General features: G+C 43.8%; 2 protein-coding genes across 2 annotated transcripts; one reads left to right on the forward strand and one right to left on the reverse strand.

Moving 5' to 3' along the window:
* Nucleotides 1-1,813: 1,813 nt before the first annotated feature.
* Nucleotides 1,814-6,340, reverse strand: tmem179aa (transmembrane protein 179a, genome duplicate A). The gene is made up of 4 exons (XM_063222538.1): nt 5,977-6,340; nt 5,374-5,511; nt 3,485-3,563; nt 1,814-2,094 (listed from the first exon to the last, which is right to left on the reverse strand). The coding sequence occupies exons 1-4, from the start codon at nt 6,303-6,305 to the stop codon at nt 1,915-1,917; spliced, it is 726 nt and encodes a 241-aa protein (XP_063078608.1). The 5' UTR covers nt 6,306-6,340; the 3' UTR covers nt 1,814-1,914.
* A 4,318-nt stretch (nt 6,341-10,658) lies between these two features.
* Nucleotides 10,659-21,135, forward strand: prph2lb (peripherin 2-like b). Its single transcript, XM_063222539.1, has 3 exons — nt 10,659-11,339; nt 19,415-19,661; nt 20,614-21,135. The coding sequence occupies exons 1-3, from the start codon at nt 10,762-10,764 to the stop codon at nt 20,872-20,874; spliced, it is 1,086 nt and encodes a 361-aa protein (XP_063078609.1). The 5' UTR covers nt 10,659-10,761; the 3' UTR covers nt 20,875-21,135.
* Nucleotides 21,136-22,760: the final 1,625 nt, after the last annotated feature.

Genomic DNA, 22,760 nt, shown 5'->3' on the forward strand with positions numbered 1-22,760 from the left:
CACGGACTTCACCGGCCAGGGAGACGGGGTGGTTGGGATGGGGTGGGGGGGTTGTATGAGGGGAAGGGGAGTGAGGTTAAGTGAGGCTGTGCGTGGGTGTGGGTGGGAATGAGGAGGTGGCGTATTCAGGACGACTGATCAAACGAGACCAGCGTGTTCTTTAAAGGCCTTCTCGAACCTACAGCACATGCAAGACGGTTACGGATAATAACGCATGGGAGGTTTCACACGTTCTGTAAACCGATGGCGGTACAGTACAGAACTGAAATACGTACGTACGTAGTTGACCAAGCGTAGAGTATGAAAGGGCTATAATTAGAGGTTTGATTGCTGATCAAGACCTTTCCATTAGCCAGGAGGAGGGTGGGTGTGGGAACATTGTGCCATTGATCAGATGAGGGAGGGCTGATCTTAAACGTCGACCTTGATTAGTGATCACAACGACACTCACTGGGGATTGGGGGAAAGATCAGTTGGGGGTGAGGGTGGAGGTGGAGGTGGGGCCAGGGAGTACGGTGAGTGGGCTGGCCAAATGAGAAGAATTAATAGACGAATTGACGATCATGCAGCGCTGATCTCTAACTAATAATATTCAACGTTACCACGTAGATGTTCTTTCTAGATCAGGGATGTCAAACTCAGGCCCTTGGCCCGCGAGATCATGTCAGATGTCTATTACAGTTGCTTCACATACACCATTAATGCATAGCGTAATATAACTTGAACATGAAATTTGCTGTGTCACAGGATGTTTAGACATATTTGAAATAACAAATAGGATGGGAAAGAGTGTATGTGAAATTAGAACTATGAGTATCATGCATAAGTGCATGCATGCACAATTTTAGTCCATTTTTAAAATATAATTGAGGACTTCTGCCCACGACTTCGTTCCAGATTTTGATTTTGGCCCTCTTTGAGCCAATTTGAGTTTGACACCCCTGTTCTAGATATTCAAGAGGTCAGGGGAGGTTCTGGACTAAGGATGTGGTCAAACGATGTGGTCAAAAGATGTGAAATAAAAGACAATATTCACCATCAGGCAGGGCTGCATCAGAGCTGATCTCTAAATGATATACTTCAAGGTTGCCATGGAGGTGCTCTATCCAGGTGCTCTGAATATCAGCGCTGCTGCACCCGGTGTTAAGGGCCGTACACACACATTGCTGCTATTTACTAGCTTCTCGCTTGCTCGCCTACTCGCCACTCTTTCATGGAACGTTTGCTGAAAGTTCCCGCATCATTAACTGCCAATGTACAGGCGAGAAGTACAGAACTCTGCATTCCAATTGGTTACTCGCTTACTCGCCTCGCTCGAAATTCAAATATTTTCAACTCGGGATCTGCCCACATCGCATCGCATTGTACAGCACTGTACTCGCCTACTCGCCTGCTCGTCTCGCTGAAACACATTGACAATTTATTGACTTCATTTGCTGAGCGAGTAATTAGTAGCGACGTGTGTGTACGGCCCTTTAGATGGCAGTGAGTGAGGTAGGGTCGGGGAGGTTCTGGACAAAGTGGTTGGTCAGATGACATTATTGTTACTATTCTTATTCTCCTGGAGCTCATCCCTCGTTTCTCGAAAGCATTGTGGCTAACCATTTAGCATCCACTTAGCAGGTTGCCAAAGGGAAACTGCATTGCAACCAGAAGTATGTAAGCTTCTAGTGCTTCTTTCCCACTGCCAGTTTTCGGGTAGGCCCACAGCTCAACACAGTGTGACTCGGTCGCCACTTTTTGCTTTTCAAACGACACAGCTCGTAAATCGTAAAGCAAAAAGTGCCGGCGCTGTGAGTCGCGCCGTGTCGAGCTGTAGGCCTACCATAAAACCGGCAGTGGAAAAGAGGCATAACTTAGTTAGCAACGACGCTGTCGAGAAACGCCGCCCCCCGCCCCTGTCAGGTGGTTAGATTAGATGAGCGCGTTCTTCTCCTCGTACTCAGAGCCGCGGCGCATGTTGCGTCCCAGGAGTAGCTCCTTCTCCTGCACCAGGCTGTCCAGCAGGTCCTGCTGGCGGTGGTTGTGGTACACCTTCAGGAAGGCCAGCGTCGTGATGCCCAGCCACGTCAGCCAGGCCGACCACAGGCCAAACTGCACACAGAGAGAGGAGAAAACACACAGGCAGACAGTCATGTCAGTCACAGACCAAACTACAGGACAGGAGAGAACACACACAACAGCCACGTCAGCCAGGCCGACCACAGGCCAAACTCTATGCACACAGAAGAGGAGAAAACAACACACAGGCAGCCAGTCATGTCAGTCACAGACCAAACTACAGGACAGGAGAGACACACACACACACAACAGTCACGTCAGCCAGGCCGACCACAGGCCAAATTGCATGCACACAGGAGAGGAGAAAACAACACACAGGCAGATCTGTAAATGCGGTCACCATGTGAGGTTGATGGATTGATTGTTTACATGTATTGCCATTTCAGCAGCTATGGCTACATCATGGCCAATACAGATAGAAAAAAACCTCATTACATCACATTTGCAAAACTACAAAAACTGTATAAATTCAGAGATTAAACACCATGTGATGATATTGATAGTGTAAGCTACTGGATCTCAGCCACGTCAGCCAGGCCCACTGTAGGCCAAACTACTGACAGTAGAAGACAAGGCTGAAACAGTCACCAGAGGCAACACTAGGTGACCGCGATTTCCTCGGGTTACTGTTGTTCCTGGAACGACATTGCAAAGTTGGCCCTGGATCAACATCTGGTTTGAGTGGTTATCTATGTCAGATTTCGCGCCAGTAACGTCTTCTGCAGTATGGATTAAGATCAGTTAAATGCAGAAGTGGCATGCTGTTACAACATACATTATTCACTGACAGTTTAAGTTTAGGAATATGTTTGGGTAAAGGCATAATTTGGCATGTTGTTAGGTTGGTGCACACATTTTCACTGACAGGTTATGTTTAGGAATTAGTTTTGGTTTAGGCACATCGTAGTAGCCACTGTAGCCATAACCAGAGCCGTAGGCTATACCACTAGCTCCAGAGTCAATCTCTCCTTCAGAATAAAAAAAACCCTGCCAGCCATTCCTTCTCCGTGAGATGTTTTGTTATGTACAGTATGTTATGCTATCTTACGCTCATACCTCCTTCCGGGGCACTCTGAATCTGAATGTTGTGTTGTGTTGTGTTGTGTTGTGTTGTATTATGTTATGTTATGTTATGTTATGTTATGTTATGTTATGTTATGTTATGTTATGTTATGTTATGTTATGTTATGTTATGTTATGTGTTGTGTTGTGTTGTGTTGTGTTGTGTTGTGTTGTGTTATGTTGTGTTGTATTATGTTATGTTATGTTGTGTTGTATTATGTTATGTTATGTTGGGTTGTGTTGTGTTGTGTTACGTTATATTATGTTATGTTATGCCGTGTTATGTCATGCTATGTGGTGATGAAAAACCTATGACTGAGTATACAGTCACTTTACCTGTCATTGCAATTAACTGACTTACTTGTGCAATGGCAAACTGGTCGTAGAAGGAGGAGTTGTCCAGCCCCAGCTCCAGGTCGGTGTCCTGCAGATCCTCACAGCTGCATCAAAGACAAACGGGAATGATAATACAGCACATACAGGAGAATTGAATTAAACACACACACAAATGCAAACACACTCTTCTGGAAAGGCCGGCTCTTCCTTGTGGTAGATAGGGGTTTAATGCAGGCAACAGCCCACACATACCACATGTGCTTAAGCTCCATTTACATTTTATGTTCTCTCTCTCTCTCTCTCTCTCTCTCTCTCTCTCTCTCTCTCTCTCTCTCTCTCTCTCTCTCTCTCTCTCTTTCTCTTTCTCTCTCTCTCTCTCTCCCAGTCTCCCACTCTTTCTCCTCCATCACTTTAACAAAATTTAATTTGCGGCATATGTATACAGATGAGTCTTTGGTTTAGCAATTCCTTTGCTCAGCGGCATCCATCATGAACAGGGCAGCTGTGGTCTAGTTGTTAAGGACAAGGGATTGAGATCGAAGATCGAGTTGTTGGTTCGAATCCCACCCTAACACACTCCATGGCTGAGGTTCCCTTGAGCACGGCACCTGACCGCATATACTGGAATGTAAATAACTGTAAGTTGCTTTGGACAAAAGAAGCCTCAGCAAAGAGTAATGTAATGTAAATGGACAAAATTAAGCCCTTCAGAGGTAGGAAGTGACTCCCAGAGCAATCTCTGAGGTGAGCTTAAATACTACAACCCCCCCACACCAAAAGTGGCCTTTGTCTTGTCAGGGCCAGTAGCACCATGGGGGTTTGGGACCACACCTTTAGTGGGGGAGAACTAGGCACAAACAGGCCCAAACTCTCCTTGAGATGGCATCCACAGTGTAATCTGAGTCATCCAACAATCTCATATCTTACATAGGCCTACACACGTGGGAAGAAATAACCCCTAACTTAATATCTGAAGTAATTCCTAAATTAATAAAAGGATGCATTTCCTATAACATGCACATACATGTCAAGCAGGGCTCTAAACTTACATGTTTCATCACCAGCCAAAATGGCGAGTAGATGCTAATCTTACTAGCCAAACACACACTCACCAATAGGTCAAAGTGGCTAGTAAGTTGGTATTTCTACCAGCCAAACTGAAATTTCTCCAGCATTTGTCCGGTTGGCTGGTGTTAATTTAGAGCCCTGATGTCAAGTTCTGTAGGGAGTAGTGGCAGTCCCCTTTTACTCAAGGGTACCGTTAGGTAACCGGTTAGGGTGTCAGACTTGTAGCCCAAAGGTTGCCGGGTTCGACTCCCGACCCGCCAGGTTGGTGAGGGTAGTAATTAACCAGTGCTCTCCCCCAACCTCCATGACTGAGATACCCTGAGCATGGTACCTGCCGCATTGCTCCCTTGAGGTGCCATTGAGGGCTGCCCCCTTGCACGGGTGAGGCATAAATGCAATTTCGTTGTGTTCACGTGTGTGCTGTGGTGTGCTGTGTCAGTGTCACAATGACAATGGGAGTTGGAGTTTCCCAGTTGGATTTTCACTTTCACTTTTTTACCCATTTGGAGGCCGTAGGTGAAATATAGACACCGGGCCCTTTTAAATTATTTTTGTACTTTTGTAAATACCACTCGTGGCATAGCAGATGTTACTGCAAAATGATTTGTGTTGTGTAGTGTGAGGCGCAAAGCAATACTTCCTATGTTCTGTTCATTGGCATTTCCTCAAAGTGGTTGACGAGTGGCGTGTAAATAATGCTATTGACTAGCTTACAATGACCTGTATGGTACTGTATGGTACACTTCTCCATTCCCATCTTCTTGCACAGTGGCGAGCCTTAAGGCGCTATGGTAGCCTATATGGAGCGCGCGCACACACACACACACACACACACGCAAAACACACCTGCTTGGCATCGCTCCATTCTCCGTGATAGCGTCACACCAGGAGCTGAAGCCCACGCTTGATATGGTGCTGGCCACGAATACTACGAACACCACCAGAGAGCTCAGGAGCAGGTTGAGGAAGGCATGGAAGAAGGAACTGTAAGTGAAAAAGAGCAATTAGTGAGACCTATAGGCTAGCGTAGCGACCATCTTTAAATAGTGAGCACTTCATGATTAGGCTATTTGAGCTAGCTCAGTGCGCGCCCGTCTGACTGCTGTCATTGGTTCCTCACCAGAAAATAGGCAAAAGGTTAAATCGATAGATGCCAGTCAAATGTGACCATGGACTGACGGTGACACACTTTCGGATAGTCTACTGTTCTGCAAATGTTTTATTAAAACGTGTCTAATTAAAAAAAATAGATTACACATGGTTTTCTACATCAATGCGTCAGTTGATTTTCCCCAGAAAATGCCATCCTTTAAAAGGAGGCAGAGTAGCATGATAAGTGATTCACCACCAAGTGCTGAACACAGACATCTGTCCTCTATAAATAAAACGCATCAAGGCCGTTAATAACGGTTTACGATATTTCTTCCCATTTCGTCACAAGTCACTCACTCGTCCTGGCCTTTGCAGAGGAAGAACAGGGTTCGCCATGCCTGCACCGCGGACAGGATGAGCGAGACGATTCCGACGAACGTGATGAAACGGCAGGATGTCTCCGGACCCCACTCGTCCACCATGAACCGCTGCTTCCCCACCGTCATATTCTCGTTTTGCCACATCCCCTGGGTGAACAGCAAACATTTCCCCTGGAAGTCATCGCCGTTTTCCGAGAGCGGCACGACAGCGATGAAACCAAAGAGAAATGCCAAAAAATAGAGGATGCACTGGCCAAACAGAAAATTGTCAAGGGCCATCTCTATCCTCCATTTATTGCCAAACATGAGTGCGCATGCGCGATGCCAGCATCCCAGCTGGAAACAGCGCAGACGGCTCTCCCCGTCCCATTATAACAAATAGGCTAAACCAGAATAAACTGAAAGAGGGCAATTTCATAGAAAGGAACATGGCTCAGAATATCCAATTTTGAAATGATGGTGTTGTATTGGCACTGTGTAGTTCTGGCCTACTGTTAATCTGTCATTGTTCATCAATTGCAATGCAATAGATTAACAAGTTCATCAAATAGTGATTTGCTCGTGGAATTAAACGGTGTGACATATACTACTGTACTGTGCCATTGACATACAGTAGGCCTATACCTTATTTGGGGATGTTTTAGATATTTTGATTATTTATACCACACGCTATTGTAGGCTACATGTTCAAAACTTTTTCATGAAAGTCAAAATCATTTTAGTAAGCCATCGATAACTCATCATTATACATCAGATCAAGGCAATCCTGAGAGATGTGTGGCAGATGTCAGACCATTGCAAAGTCCTTTGCTGCCATCTAGTGTTGACTTAATTGCCTTACACGAGTGATTCTGATCAGGGACCACAAAAGTGAAAGAAAGGGTAGCCAAAATGGTAAACTCCCTTTGTCATTGTGGCACAGCACTCTGCTGAGCACAGTGCACACAATGAAATGGAATTTATGCCATACCCTTGCAAGGGGGCAGCCCAACTGGCACCAATAGGGCATTCATGGGTAAGCGGTTAGGGCGTCAGACTTGTATCCAAAGGCTGACGTTTCGACTCCCGGCCCGCCAGGTTAGTGGGGGGGAGTAATTAACCAGTGCTCTCCCCCATGACTGAGGTAGCCTGAGTATGGTACCGTCCCTCCGCACTGCTCCCTAGAGGCGCCATTGGGGGCTGCTCCCTTGCAAGGGTGAGGTTTAAATGCAATTTCGTTGTGTGCGGTGTGCAGTGTACACTTGTGTGCTGTGGAGTGCTGTGTCACAATGACAATGGGAGTTGGAGCTTCCCAGTTGGGCTTTCACTTTCACTTCACTTTCAATAGGAACCAGTGTAGCCAAGCTGACTTATGTGAGTGAGCGAGTGCTGCTTAATCAGTCCCACTCACCAGAAATCGAACCGAGCCACTGGACAACAAGTCTGACAGACACCCTAACCAGTTACCCATAACAGCCTTAAATATATTTGAAAAAATCCTCAATCAGCGCTTTTGTGAAATAACAAGGCATCATTTGAATGGGTATGTCCCATTTGATAGGACATTCTATAGTTTTCCATATTTCACAAAAAAAAGAGAGAGAGAGTGAGAGAGAAAGTGTGTGTGTGTGTGTGTGTGTGTGTGTGTGTGTGTGTGTGTGTGTGTGTGTGTGTGTGTGTGTGTGTGTGTGTGTGTGTGTGTGTGTGTGTGTGTGTGTGTGTGTGTGTGTGTGCGTGCGCGCGCGCGTGCTCTGGCCAACCTTGAACATGGGTCTTCAGTAGTTGTTGGACTTCATGCAATCAAGGAATGCATTTGAGCATTGCTAATAAAACATAAAAGCATAGGCCCATTTTTGTAGAATGCCTCACAAGTTATTCATAAGCTTCTTGTGCCTATGTAGGAGTCTACATTAACCACAGTTTGCACCTGTTTCTCAGTCGGTCTCAAACCGGTCACAGTCATATTTCTATTCATTTCTATGTGGTCATTGCATGCTCATGATTTCATGATCAATTTACTAATCTCCTGACAACAAGAAGCACCAAGTCAAGTCAGGGGTGCATTTCTGGAAAGCGTAGTTGCTAACTATGTTAGCTACTTTGTTGGTAGCAATGCAATTTCCCATTGGCAACCGAAGTTGCTAACTGCTAACAACTACGCTTTCAAAAAATGCACCCCAGAGTTGATGACAAAATAGTTCCACAATGAGTTGTTCCACTGAATGCAGCATTCCTCACTAGTCACTTGCTTCTTTCTTCACCAGACCTACAGTACTATCAGCTGATTCAGGTCACACCACAACAGTCTCGTTTCGCTAGTAACTGAATGGCTAGGGTGACCAGATTTTTGTAGTCTGAAACCGGGACACTTCGTGCGTGACTGAAGGACAATATTTGGCGGGCGGGTCTGGGGGTCCTCCCCCAGGAAAATGTGTATTTTTTAGATGCAATTTCCTGCATTCTGATCAATTTTAGAGGGAGGAATGACAAATCGCAACTGACTCCTTCAGACTTTCTATACAAGCGCTGGCTGCCATTAACTGTGGCAGGTAAACATGTAATCTTTTCCATATATTTACCCTGATAGACATGGCGCAATGTAGTGGGTGGCCAAAACCGGGACATATTTGTGTCCCAAGAGGGTTTGCTCGGGACCTGGGACACACAACTCCAAACCGGGACTGTCATGGTCAAACCGGGACGTCTGGTCACCCTATGAATGGCACTGTCCGTCCGTAGGCAAATACTAGAACCTACAGAGAAAAAAAATCTGCTGCGTGTGTGAGGTGTGATGTTTACCAACTAGCTTAGTGGAGCCTGTGGACAGGTCCACCGACAGGGGGGTTGCGGGGGTGGTATGGCGGGACAAAAGGGTATGTTGTCCCGGGCCCGGGGAGATAGGGGGCCCATATTTGAGTCCCCACTACATATTGGATAGGCCCTTTCAGATGACTTTGTCCTGGGCCCAGCTAAAGGCGTCAGCGGCCCTGCCTGTGGATTAATAGTAAACCTCCTTCCCAACACCTACAGAGCTTCTAAGTTCACCAGCAGACTGATTGTCAGCGACAGTCTCTCACTGTGTGGGGTCACAGGAGTGTGACTTTGCGTCTGGGTTACGCGTCAGTGCACGCAACTCCGGTCACAAACGCTCATGTCAACAACACGAGCCAGACGATCCGAGATTTTTTTTTCGCCCTGCATCTTGCGCCCGTCCCTGATTTCAGAAGTGTGGGCCTTGGGTTCTGACACCAAATAAATGCCATGTTCATTTTGCATGTTGATAAATGAGTTCTAGGTGTGAGCATGAAGTATATAGAATTTTATTACATGTTCTTTTATTACACTAAATATAGATTTATAATTACATAATGTATGTCTAATGTATATTTGTCTAATGTACCGTATGCTTTACTTTTTTGCAGGTACACACTTTCCAAATATACATGACAGCACATTATCCTTGTCTAAAAGTTTGATAATCACGTCATCAGCACAGAGTACAGATCATGCACATCACATTTGCACACAAAAAAACCAAAACAAAACACATGCCATGGTCTTCTTCAAGAGGTGGATAACAAACAAACTTCCACTAATAAGAAATGGAGAGGGAGAAAGAAAGAAAGAAAGAAAGAAAGAACGAGAATGGGGGTCTTTGAATTTCCTGGCCCGTTATTGGTCCAGCCAGCAAAGGGGGCGTGTTTTGGTTAATTCTATGAGATAAAGGGATTAAATTGGGTGTTAGCGGGTGGCAGCAGGACGACATACACTCTTGGATATCACCACGGGCTACACTGCCTATTACCAAAAATGGCGTGAGTGAGGGGGGCAAAAGAATTCTCAGGGATGTCACTCAATTGCAGGTGACTTACTTTCCCAGGTGACCGGACTGGACCATGTACTGGAAGCACAACAGGAAAACAGGTAAGAGACAAGAAGAGAGAAAGAAGAGACAGAAGACGGCTGATATTACTTAAGATAACTCATCGTAATTCTACCCTTTAGCTTGTTTTGAAGTAAACCAAAATGAAGTGGAATGATTTACGCATGGCTGTATCATTTTTTTTTTAGACTTGACTTGAGTCGTGATGTGTCACTAACACCGCTTGTTCATCGAGTCGTAAGCAAAGACTTCCTTGTTGTAAGAACATGCCACTGCCATTTGATGTCAGCATTGAATTCTGTTGACTTCACACATCTGAGTATAAAATAGGACTAATTCTTGGTAGATTTTTTTGCCTTAGTTTAAAAGCATGCCTCTTCAAAAAGTCTAGCATGATGATGTACGTCTTGTTTTACCATTTTTCACCTGCAAAGACTCCAAGGCCCTGTATACGCTCATTGAGAATGTGTTTTGTTCAGTGCACACTTGATGTATTCATCTCATAGAATGAACTCCTCTCACCCCGTCTTTTGTTTTTCAGAGCTTGCTGTCTACTCCGGCCCCTGGCTCCAGCAACCAGCTCCAGCTCCAGTCAACAGCCTTTCTCGCTGTAAAAATACTCCCCAAGGGACTAAGCCTCTTATGAGGTTCTCTAAAAAACAAGCGCTCCCCCTTCCCCCAGATCCTCTTCCCTGTCCCTAAATGACCAAAATCCCTGTGCCCACTTGTCCGCGCCGTGACCTCTGACCCCTTTCTCTCCAACCCCCCCCACCACCACCACCCCACCCCGGGTTGCCTTGGAGGATAGGGAGAGGAGGCGAGGGGGGGTCGAGGATCGCCGACGACGGCTCCACTGATCCTCACCCCCTGCTGCTGTCCTGTCCTCCTTCCTGGATCAACATGGCCGTCCTCAAGATCACATTCACCAAGACCAAGCGCGACAGGTTGGCCCAGGTGCTCTGGGTGCTCAACTGGGTGTCCGTCGTCACGGGCGTGACCCTGTTCAGCCTGGGCCTGTTCCTGAAGGTGGAGATCCAGAAGCGGAAGGAGGTCATGTCCGACGACATCCACCCCGTGCCCAACATGCTGATCGGCGTGGGGCTGGCCACCTGCGGCATCAACTTCCTGGGCGGCAAGATCTGCTACGACTGCGTGGACACCACCAAGTTCCTGCGCTGGAAGATCATCATGATGCCCTACATCCTGGTCACGCTCTTCTTCTCCTTCTGCATGCTGCTGGGCGCCCTCATGTGCTGCTTCATGCACCACGAGCTGGAGCGCTCGCTCTACGTGGGCCTGCACAACGCCATGCGCTACTACAAGGACACGGACATCCCCGGCCGCTGCTACCTGAAGCGCACCGTGGACATGCTGCAGCTGCAGTTCCAGTGCTGCGGCAACGGCGGCTACAAGGATTGGTTCAGCGTGCAGTGGATCAACAACCGCTACCTGGACATGACCAAGAGCGAGGTGACCGAGTAAGTTAAGATAAGATAAGATAAGATAAGATAAGATAAGATAAGATAAGATAAACTTTTATTGTCTGTTGGCACAGAAATTTGTCTTGCATGACACTTCTCCACAATCCACATGTAAACACACATTAAAGACACACAAAACACAATATGGCCAGTCATCTAGGTCCATAAGCTGTTAGGGCAGCACAGTCCAATAAAAAATAAAAAACGTTACTAATTAAGTTACTAAGTTAAGTTACTAAAAAGAAGTTACTAAAAGCTAGTAAAAAAGTTAATTAGTTACTGGTTCAGTGTGCAGTGGATCAACAACCGCTACCTGGACGTGACCAAGAGTGAGGTGACCAATAAGTTAAGAAAGATAAGATAAGATAAGATAAGATAAAATAAGATAAGATAAGATAAGATAAGATAAGATAAGATTAGATAAGACAATCTTTTATTGTCTGTTTGCACAGAAATTTGTCTTGCATGACACTTCTCCACAATCCACATGAAAACACACATTAAAGACACACAAAACACAATATGGCCTATCGTCATCTAGGTCCATAAGCTGTTAGGGCTAATTAGCACAGTCCAATAAAAATAAATAAAATAAAAAGTTACTAATTAAGTTACTAAGTTAAGTTACTAAAAAGTAGTTACTAAAAGCTAGTAAAAAAGTTAATTAGTTACTGGTTCAGTGTGCAGTGGATCAACAACCGCTACCTGGACATCACCAAGAGCGAGGTGACCGAGTAAGTTAAGATACGATAAGATAACATAAGATAAGATAAGATAAACTTTTATTGTCTGTTTGCACATAAATTTGTCTTACATGACACTTCCCCACAATCCACATGTAAACACACATTAAAGACACGCAAAACACAATATGGCCTACCTGGACGTGACCCAGGGCTGTACGTTAAGCTTTTTCACTAGGAGCACAGGTGCTCCTAAATGAAAAAATTTAGGAGCACGGATAAAACTTTAGGAGCACAGATACAAATTTAGGAGCACTCTAAAAATGTCGTGACACTTTTGTTATTGGGGGGTTTATGTAAAATACTGTGCTTATTGAGCTCATTGCTTGTTTCTTCATCTTCATGCACAATGACCTAGGCTATATGTCAGTGTTTTTTTTCCAACACTGGGGTATGGGGTCACCTGGAATTCCAATGGGCTCCCCTGAAATGTCTAGGTGTGAAATAAAAAATACCAATAAATATCACTAATTAACAATCCATAGCTATTGTAGTCTTATACCAGTCTTCTTCCAGGACTCCCTGGAAGAAGAGGTTTCTACCTCAATGGGACCTTCCTGGTTAAATAAAGGTCAAATAAAAAAATAAAAAATATTCTATAGAGATATGCCAACATAATAGGTTTCTATGAGCACCTAACGCGACCAGGTTCCGGTCTGCCTAAAGGGGCGTGTCATAATGCTCCTACAATTAATAGAACAGTCCTTAGGTCTGCCTAGGTCTGCCTAAGGGGGGCCACGATAGAACCAGGAAACAATGGGCCAATGGAACCTCTCTCTCTACTCTCTCTGCTTATACTGTCAGAAATATCCACTGTTTTTTTTTATAGCCAGCAAGTTTGCTCAGTCATGGTTTTGGTTGTGAAAAAAATGTGGTCCCCAAAAGTTCAGGATAAAATGGTCCCAGTGCAAAAAGTGTTGGGAACCACTGCTATATGCCATAAATCACAGTTCCCATTACTATTAGCCTACTGTTATTAGGCATATTATCATTATTATTGTTATTATTAGTAGTATTAGGCTCAGGGACGTGCACAGGAATCTCAAAGGGCAGTTGCTCTAACCTGAAGAAAGGGCAACAACCCCCCCCCCCCCCCCCCCCCCCCCCCCGAAAAAAAAAATAAAAAAAAACCCATCAACAATGAGCGGCCTTCAGAAATTTTAGGAACTGCACCATGGGTATTATTATTTTTAGTAGTAAGTAGTAGAATATATTAGTAATATTATTGTCATAATTATTAATATTATTTTATTGTATAGTATCTTGAATATGCGTACCATATGATATAACATACTAGTTTAAGTTTTAAACATGTAGTCCTACCTATTAATCATATCAGAGATGATCAGCCTTATGGCCCACCTGCCCTAAATGTCTCCTGATTCACATTTCCTCATGTGTGGTATGTGGCTGCCCCCTAAATTAAATGAAATTATGAGAAAAAGCCTTGATAGTTTTTAAACCTCACACAGAGATGATCAGTCTTATGCCTACCTGCCCTATGTGCAGAGGTCTGTGGCTCTGAGTCATCCTCATCTTAAATTAAATGAAATGACGAGTAAAATAATAGGCTAAATATGAGGATGCTTAATCAATTAACCCACTGTCATCTTTATAATCCTTGTAGCAGCCAAAGTAGACTTAAAGTTATAATAAATAGAAATAGTTTAAAAATGGTTAAAAAGATCATTTAATTTGAATTTGAAATTTCATTAATAGGCATATTCCATGATTAAAATGATGAATATTATATAGGAAACTAAAACAATAAGAATTCACAGGTTTAGGTCATTTGTTGGGTCTTTTGTAGCCTATATTAAAAATTGTACTGTCGCTTTAAGAATTGACGAGCCGGCTTTCATTTCAGATCGCAAAGAACCGAGGCGTGGGAGCGACCAGTTCTTATCTGTTGCTCTGAAGCTCCGAGCTTCTCGCAGACTTTATAGCCTAACCTTTTATTTTCATTACAGATATTTTAGTTAGTTCATGCACATTTTGTAGGCCTATGTCTTGAGAAGAACAGTTATCATGTGGAGTGGATTTATTTCAATTACATGGACATTGACAGTGGAAACAGTATCTTTGGGTCGGAGAATATATCAGCGTAAGAAAAAGCACTTTCCTAGCGGTCTCACCAAGATCAAACCTCTACAATCCTGACTAAGATTCTCTGCCTCACCTGCACCTGTTCATTTTTTTGCAGCCAACTCTGCAGAGATGTGCTTCCTTTAGCTAGCCTACCCCCTTAAGTTCTCTCTTGCTTGATAAAACGACATGTCATCTGCATGTTTCTTAAGCCGGGCATATACTGTGCGATATTTTCACTCGTGGGTTTTAAGCTTCTGCTCACACTGCACGATGGAATTTCACTGTTTAAAAGTTCACAACTCACGACTCACGTCCTCACACTACACGAGCCGACAGTCGGATGCGAGCGAAATGCTTCCACCATACGACGCGACAGGCATGTTTCCCCGGTCTGCAGAGGAGGGAACATGCGCACCTGAGGTGGTAATGAGGTCGCGCTCAACAGCGAATCGCACGGCCCTATTAATTTGTGCATGTGAAGTGTCAAATCGGGTCGTAGCACTGCTTTAACTGTGCGATTTATGCACGAGCCACGACCAGAATTTCAAACCGTTTTGATTTTCTTGCGACCCTGCGATTGCACGATCGTGAGGCGAAATCGCTTGTCGTTACCCCATGTACACTGCACGATGCGAGACTCACGATTGACCTGCGATTGAGCAAGAAATCGGCCCGACTCTCAAAAAGTCGTGCGAGTGCCAAATCGGGGCAAAATCGGGGCAAAAGTCGCACAGTGTAAGCCCAGCTTTAGTTAGGTTAGCCTTCCACAAAACAACCTGATCCATGTAAAACTTCTGCAAGCTAGCTGGCTGTCGTTTTCCCCCAATATCTGAACGTGGCACACCGGCTGTCAGATTACTTAGGATCACTAAACGTCCTAAACTCGAGATCGGCTTTAAGAGACATTAATTGTGATCATGTAGTTTAATACTGTGTAGTCTGCTATGTACTCTGCCCTGGTCGCATGCATGCTTGCTCCCCCCTCCCTCCCATGTAGAGCTGCGCGTGCCCCCCGTAACGCGCATGCTGCTCTGCCCCTCCCTTTGCCTATCTCTCGAGGTGCAGGTGAATCTGAATTTGAAAACTTAATTTAGGAAGCTTCAATCAAAAATACGAATTGCAAAGCAAATCGGTTGAAACATGAAATCTTAGTCTATTTTTCCGAGGCATATCTACAGCTGGCTGTCGGGGTTTTTTTTGCTACCTAAACGTGGCGCTGGCTGGCTGTCAGATGTATGATAGGCTAACTAAAAGTTCTAAACTCAAGATTGTATTAGAGAGGTTGATTGTGAGCATATTTTGTACCCTAATATGTAGACTGTGAATAGGGCTCTAGCCGACACCCAGGCATCTTCAAAATCTTTCGTGTCTCTTATAGGCGCTCAAGCGCCTGTCGCGTGCCTTCTCCCTCCCCACCGGAGTTGTTGCATAGGCCTACCTCACATCGCTCGTGCCCATTCTCGATGGGTCTGATGAATTTGTATGACTGACTTAAGTCTTTATTGTACAAAACTTCAATCAAAATTATGAATTATAAAGAAATCAAATGATATTGAAATATGAAATTATAATTGCCATATTATTTTCCCCTCCCTTGGAAGGGCAATATCAGCCAATGTGGGCAAAAGGGCCATTGCTCGAGCACCGTGGGCAACTATGCTGTGCACGTGCCTGATTAGGCTATAACTTCGTGATTAAAAGCATGTAAATCACATGCTTACTGAACTAGATTGACTAAATCTTAAACATAGCCTACAACACGTTAAGCCTAGTTTTTGTTTCCTCAAACGCATGGGTTGGAACGGTGTGAAATGAAACTGGGAGCAGCAAAATTATCTCACTGTGTTGGCTGCTCTTTTTGATAGCCTACAGCACCTGTAGCTACTGGACCAACTAGACTTTAAATTTGCGCGCACTGCACACTACTTGTGAATGCTCCTCGAACTATATTTTGACTTGATTACTTTGATTGCGATTGCATTTTTTTGCGAAGTCATTGCGAAGACAGCGGTTTGGGAAACGCCAAAACAGCTCAAACAACGACGTCCTTTAAACCACATGAGTTAGCAAACCGAGTGGCTATTTCATTAAACCACATGAGTTAGCAAACCGAGTGGCTATTTCACTATCGGATCCAAGAGGTTTCCTGTTAGCAATGCAAACTCCCGCATTTTAACGTTTTAAACAGCAGTTCATTTCGAAAAGCTGTAAGAAGTGTTGGCACAGAACATCCGACTGGGATATGAGGCATGCGCGCTTTGTAACTGTTGCCACCAGGGATCTGTGCGAAGCGATTCTGTTTTTTTTTCTGAGCTATGGGAGCAGATATGGCTCAATCTTAGCCAACACGGAATTCAAGCAACATTGACCGTCTTTTTTGAAGTGCGTTCCCAATGGAGTTTGATGCCGTCTATCAGACAGGGGGTGCATCCCAATATGTGTCCTTGCCTCCTCCACTTGTGCTTGTCTCCTCGTCCCGCCTCCTGGCCCCTCCTCCGTGGAGAAAACGATAAAGTTTCCCAGCTGTCAGCCTCGCCACAACAACTTTTGAGGGACTGTTTTTCATTCACCATCCCAATTGCAAATGAGAAAAATACTTTACAATTGAGCTTTTGCAAGATATTGAAATATAATGCTGTTGTCAGTGATGTCATCATGACGAGAAGCAAGTGGAGGAGGCAAGTGGAGGAGGCAAGGTCACATATTGGGATGCACCCAGGCTGTGGAAAAAATGAGCAGCTCTCACAATCATGCACTCGAACTCAGAAGCAAAATGCGAATGAAAGGGTTGAATGCATAGGCCTACTCGTACAGGTGCGCCCGTTTTATTTTTCTTTCTCGCACAGTTAAAATTGTAGGCTCAATATGCGACCAATTGTACAGCCCACCAAGAGTGAGGTGACCAAGTAAGTTAAGATAAGATAAGATAATAGAAGACAAACTTTTATTGTCTGATGCACAGAACTTTTGTCTTGCAAATTTGACTTCTCCACAATCCACATGTAAACACACATTAAAGACACACAAAACACAATATGGCCTATCGTCATCTAGGTCCATAAGCTGTTAGGGCAGCACAGTCCAATAAAAAATAAATAAAATAAAAAGTTACTAATTAAGTTACTAAGTTAAGTGACAAAAAAAAAAGTTACTAAAAGCTACTAAAAAAGTGAATTAGTTACTGGTTCAGCGTGCAGTGGATCAACAACCGCTACCTCTGGCACATTTACATACTGTATGTGCATGTACTGTATGCATATGTTCATTAATGTGCAATGTCCTGAAGAAATAAATGAAATGAAATACCTGGACTAGACCAAGAGCGAGGTGACCGAGTAAGAACAGTAGGACTGCTCGATAGTGAGAAAAATCTACATCACGATTATTTCAGTCAATATTGATATCATGATATTTTTAGACGATGTTTCTTTTAAAGACAAATACTTGGGCTAAACAATTCACAAGAGCGAGGTGACCGAGTAAGTTCACACGGGCGGCAGCAGGAGCCGAGTCGGCCGGCATAATCCTTTGTTTGTTGTTTGTATGTTGTTTGTTTGGGTGTTCTGTCCTTTGATGTTTATCCATTTGTTAGGCACTTTAAGCGGCATGCCCTGTATGATATTGTGCTACACAATTATTATTATTATTATTATTATTATTATTAATATTATTATTTTTATTATTATTATTATTGTAGTAATTATTATGGAGATAGTTTCCTGTGGCTGTCTTAGGCCTTGACTAACCATACAGTAGACTGTCAGTGGACTGTATTAGTTGGGTGTCTGGAAGAAGTTCTTAGAAGACATACAGTAATACATGTGCAGTTTATTTCATACACTATAACATACCATGACATACAATACACTACAGTACACAGTGGTGTAGTCTACGTAGAACGCGGGTATACGGAGTATACCCACTTCTAAATTTCAGGGATTTCAGTATACCCACTTAAAATTGATTGATCCATTGTTTTGAATAGCACAAATATATACAGTATACCCAATTCATAAAATGCTCAAATATACAGTATACCCACCATAAAAAAGTAGACTACACCACTGACAGTACATTATATTCTGTAGATAACTTGACACCCTCTGTGAATTTTTTATTGTTGCCAAAACAATTTAGGTAGGCCTAAATGCAAATACTATTTCACCAGGCCATATGCCTTACCTTTTTGTATGATGTTAAAGTTCTTTAACAGTACTGAAAGACCAAAAAAGCGTTTAATACTAAGACAGATTTATAATGAGGTCAATGGTGAATTTGTTTTTTTTGTTTTTTTTTTTAAAAAGGTTGAGAACCACTGCTCTAGAGGACTCTATTGGTGTTGAATTGACTGTGTAAAATTTTTAGACGCTCATTTCCGGAATTCATGCTGCCCATTCACAAATGTTATCTTTTTAACAAACACTTACCACCACCTTCAAATTCTAAGTATTCATTATGACTGGTAAATATGCCCTTTTCATACATGAAAATAGGGATCTTCTCCTTGGTTCACTATTTTGAATTTCCAGAAATAGACATTTTAGCTGCAAAACTTACTGTACTTTGGTCATACTAGTAGTGGTTTATTATTTAGTAAATATTCATGAAAAATCAAATTTGGCTATAGGCAGCACAGTTTCAATGAGCAGAATAGTTGTTGCAATACCCTACTCTGGCCAGCATCCTATAGGGCCTACAGTGCACTTTCAACACAACAAAATGTACTGAATGTGTCCCCTTTCTGTCTCTACCCTTCAAGTAAGCAAGTATGCCCTTTATTATCCCACAATGGGGAAATTCAAGTGTTGCAGCAGTAACATACATATAGTTTATGCTAAAAAACAGATAAAATACATACAGACACATGAGGTTAGAAATATATAGCCTAAGGGGGGTATACAATATAGGTGTTATAAAAAATAGAGATATTTCTGTCCAAATAAATACATTGACATTACGTATTTTTTTATTCTTTTGATCTCTTTGATTTTTATCACTTTTTAATGTATTTTGTCTTTGTCCTATTTTTTTCTATTTAATTCTATTTATCTATTGACTCAGAGGGCCTGCACAAGAGTTCCTATGTGCTTGGACTACTAGTTTATGCACAAATGGCAAATAAAGTACTTTGAACTTTTGATAAACGTGCATAAAAACACCCTTTCCTTTTCCTTTTTTGCCTTCCTTACACTTCCCACTCTCCACCCACCTGTTGGTATCCGTCCGTCCAATCCAATCCAGCCGCCTGAGGAACAACATCCAGGGCAAGTTCCTGATGGACAGCGTGCCCTTCAGCTGCTGCAACGTCTTCTCGCCGCGGCCCTGCATCCAGCACCAGGTCACCAACAACTCGGCGCACCTCAACTACGACCACTACACGGAGGAGCTGAACCTGTGGCAGAGGGGCTGCCGGCAGGCCCTGCTGGAGTACTACACCAACATCATGCAGTCCATCTCCATAGTCGTCATCATGATCTGGCTCTTTGAGGTTAGCATTTTTATTTCAGAGTGTTTCGGAGAAAACCAGAGGCGATTCGATGGTCAGGTGGGGCCCCAAGCGAAAAATGCAAAAAAATGAACATTTGAACCAAAATCGCCACTACTGTGGTGAAGTGTGGACTGTCATTCACTATCTATGGGCTAGGGGGCCCCAAGCGGCTGCCTGCCTTGCCAGGTGGCAAGATGCGCCTCTGGAGCAAACTCGTGTAAATCCAGATAGACTATTTACAACAATATACCTGTAGACAGTCAAATTGTTCTGACCTTTAGACAATATTGAGTAGAGTTAACTCTGTAAATGTTACACTGATGAAAAGAGTAAAATCAACACAATTTTTGAGCGGAACAAAATGAAGAGTTGATTTCAACCCTTTAAGAGTTACAGTACATATTAAAACTGGTCTAGGCAATGGATTGCTGAAGTATAATCAACTTGCATAATGCAGTCCATCTCCATTGCCATCATCATGATCTAGCTCGTTGAGGTTCGAAACTAATTAAATTAATTGCATTTATGCCTCACCCGTGCAAGAGTGCAGTCCTGAATGGCGCCCCTGGGGAGCAGTGCGGCGGGACAGTACCATGCTCAGGGTACCTCAGTCATGGAGGAGGATGGGGGAAAGCACTAGTTGATTACTCCTCCCACCAACCTGGCGGGTTGGGAGTCGAACCGGCAACCTTTGGGCTACAAGTCTGACGCCCTAATGGCTTACCTATGACTGCACTGGTCAAATATAATTAGCACTGTAAGGCAGCCTTCAGAGGTGTGTGAATGTGGAAATGTGTGTGTGTGTATGTGTATTTTGAAAGTGCTTTGAATTCAACTTGTGAAAATGCGCAATATAAATATAATATTGTATTGTATTGTATGATCTGTGTCTCTCTTAATTGTGACTAAAACAAGTCTTCAGCCTGTTCTCTTTCTATTTTTCCTCCGCCAGCTCTTCGTTCTCACGGGGGTGCGCTACCTTCAGACGGCGATGGAAAACGTGGTGCTGATCGGCAACCCCGACTCCGAGTCCGACGGCTGGCTCTTGGAGAACAGCTTCTCGGAGACGGCGCGCTACAACCTCAACATCATCAAGAACCTGGGCAAGTGCTGCCACGTGGGAGACGACCCCAACCTCGACGTGCCCAACCCCAGCCAGGGAGAGCGGGTGCAGGAGACGGGTCCGTCCAGACAGATACCCATGGCAAGATGAGTGGTGGGGGTCACGACCCCAACCTTGACGTGCCCAACCCCAGCCAGGGAGAGACGGGTCCTTCCAGACAGATACCCATTGCAAGATGAGTGGTGGGGGTCACGACCCCAACCTTGACTTGCCCAAACCCAGCCAGGGAGAGACGGGTCTTTCCAGAAAGATACCCATGGCAAGATGAGTGGTGGGGGTCACTACCCCAAACTTGACGTGCCCAACCCCAGCCAGGGAGAGTGGGTGCAGGAGACAGGTCCTTCCAGACAGATACCCATGGCAAGATGAGACCTGCGTGAAGCTGCACCCAGACCCAAAATGCTGAAATAACACTGCAGATCGTTTGTGCTATGTTTGTGCCGGATTGTGCTGTAAAATGTTTCCATTTGTGCTATTAAGGCTTTTGAGTAATTGAAATACTCAAATACTCACACTTTTAATACATTTCCTGACCCCAGCACAAACATAGCATATACAATCTGCAGTGTTATTTCAGCATTTTGACTCACGCAGGTCAAGATGGGTGGTGGTGGGGGTCAAAAGGCCGCACTCTCTTGTTTGTTCTCCGAAAACATTTTTCTACCAAAATATTTAGTAGCAACATAGCAAACAAGCTGCTGTCCCACTCTGAAGAACACGCATCACACGTCGGAACGTCAGTCATGCTTGCTGCACGCCAGTAAAACAACAAACAAAAGTGTTTTTTGAGTGCTCCAGTCATCTCTGGCCTAAGTCCTTCTGAAGTGTACCAGCTTGTTTTCTATTGTTTACATTGCTGGACTGAGAGTGCCAAGAAGGCTAGAGCGCAAGTGACCTCCTTTTTCCATGTTTAATGCATCATGTCCAGGTTCCACAGACTCATTTAGGCCTGAAGCCATCTGGAAGCTAACCTGGATATGGTGCATTAAACATTTTAGTGAAGAGAACAAACAAGAGAATGTGACCTTTCCCTACTCTACTAATCTGATGACTTTTATTGGACGCGCACCCAAACAGTAAGTCTCCCTGAGTTTGAGAGTGTACTTTCGATTGAACCCAGGGTCAAAAGGGTGAAGATGAGCTCGTCTCTGTTGTCCTTTGGCTGGCCATGCAAGAGGAAAAAGCAGATGGACCTGCCTGCCAGTTGGGAGGGCCTCACTTGATGAAAAAAAAAAACACAAATCAAATCAATGCCTTGGAAGCTTGGAATCGGATAACTGTGCGGCGCATCTAATACATTGTGAAGATTGCTGAGATTTCATCGTAAGGATGAGATATAAAATGCACACTAGTGAATGGCATGAATCTGATGGCATGACCTTGGAAATGTGTCCTGCTATTGCAAATTCGAAGGAGACTAAAAAGGCAGCTGCAAACTTGTATTTATTTGCCATATCATTGGACATGCTGATTGGCAAACAACAAGAACAAAAAGAGAAAAAAATATGTATGTATCAATTATCAGTGTCTGAGCAGTCTTGATGATGAATGTGACAACATGGAGCATATTTCGTGGGTGTTTAATGTTCCTTCCTGCAGCTAATGGCGAGAGTGAGAAAACTTAACAATTACAGCTGCCTTTGTAATATAATATATAAAGATGTGTTTGTGTTGATTGAAATGTTGTGATTTTAAATTGTGTTCATGCTGATTAGCGAGAGACTGAGAGAAACAGAGACACACAGTGATATACGGTATATACAATGAGAAAGACAGAGCTGATTTCAAAATCTTTAGTGTATTGTATACAGTAAAAAAAATACAGTGTCATTGCAACACTTAGATAGTCCTATGGGACGAAATACACTCTCGAAGAGTTGAATTAACACTGCAATACATACTGTGTAGTCTACATTCAGCCAAATCACTTGCCTGAACTTTGTTTGTCACCTGTTACTGAGGTCATTTTTTAACGC

This window comes from Engraulis encrasicolus, chromosome 18 (assembly GCF_034702125.1).
Source record: "Engraulis encrasicolus isolate BLACKSEA-1 chromosome 18, IST_EnEncr_1.0, whole genome shotgun sequence".
Lineage (NCBI taxonomy): Eukaryota > Metazoa > Chordata > Actinopteri > Clupeiformes > Engraulidae > Engraulis > Engraulis encrasicolus.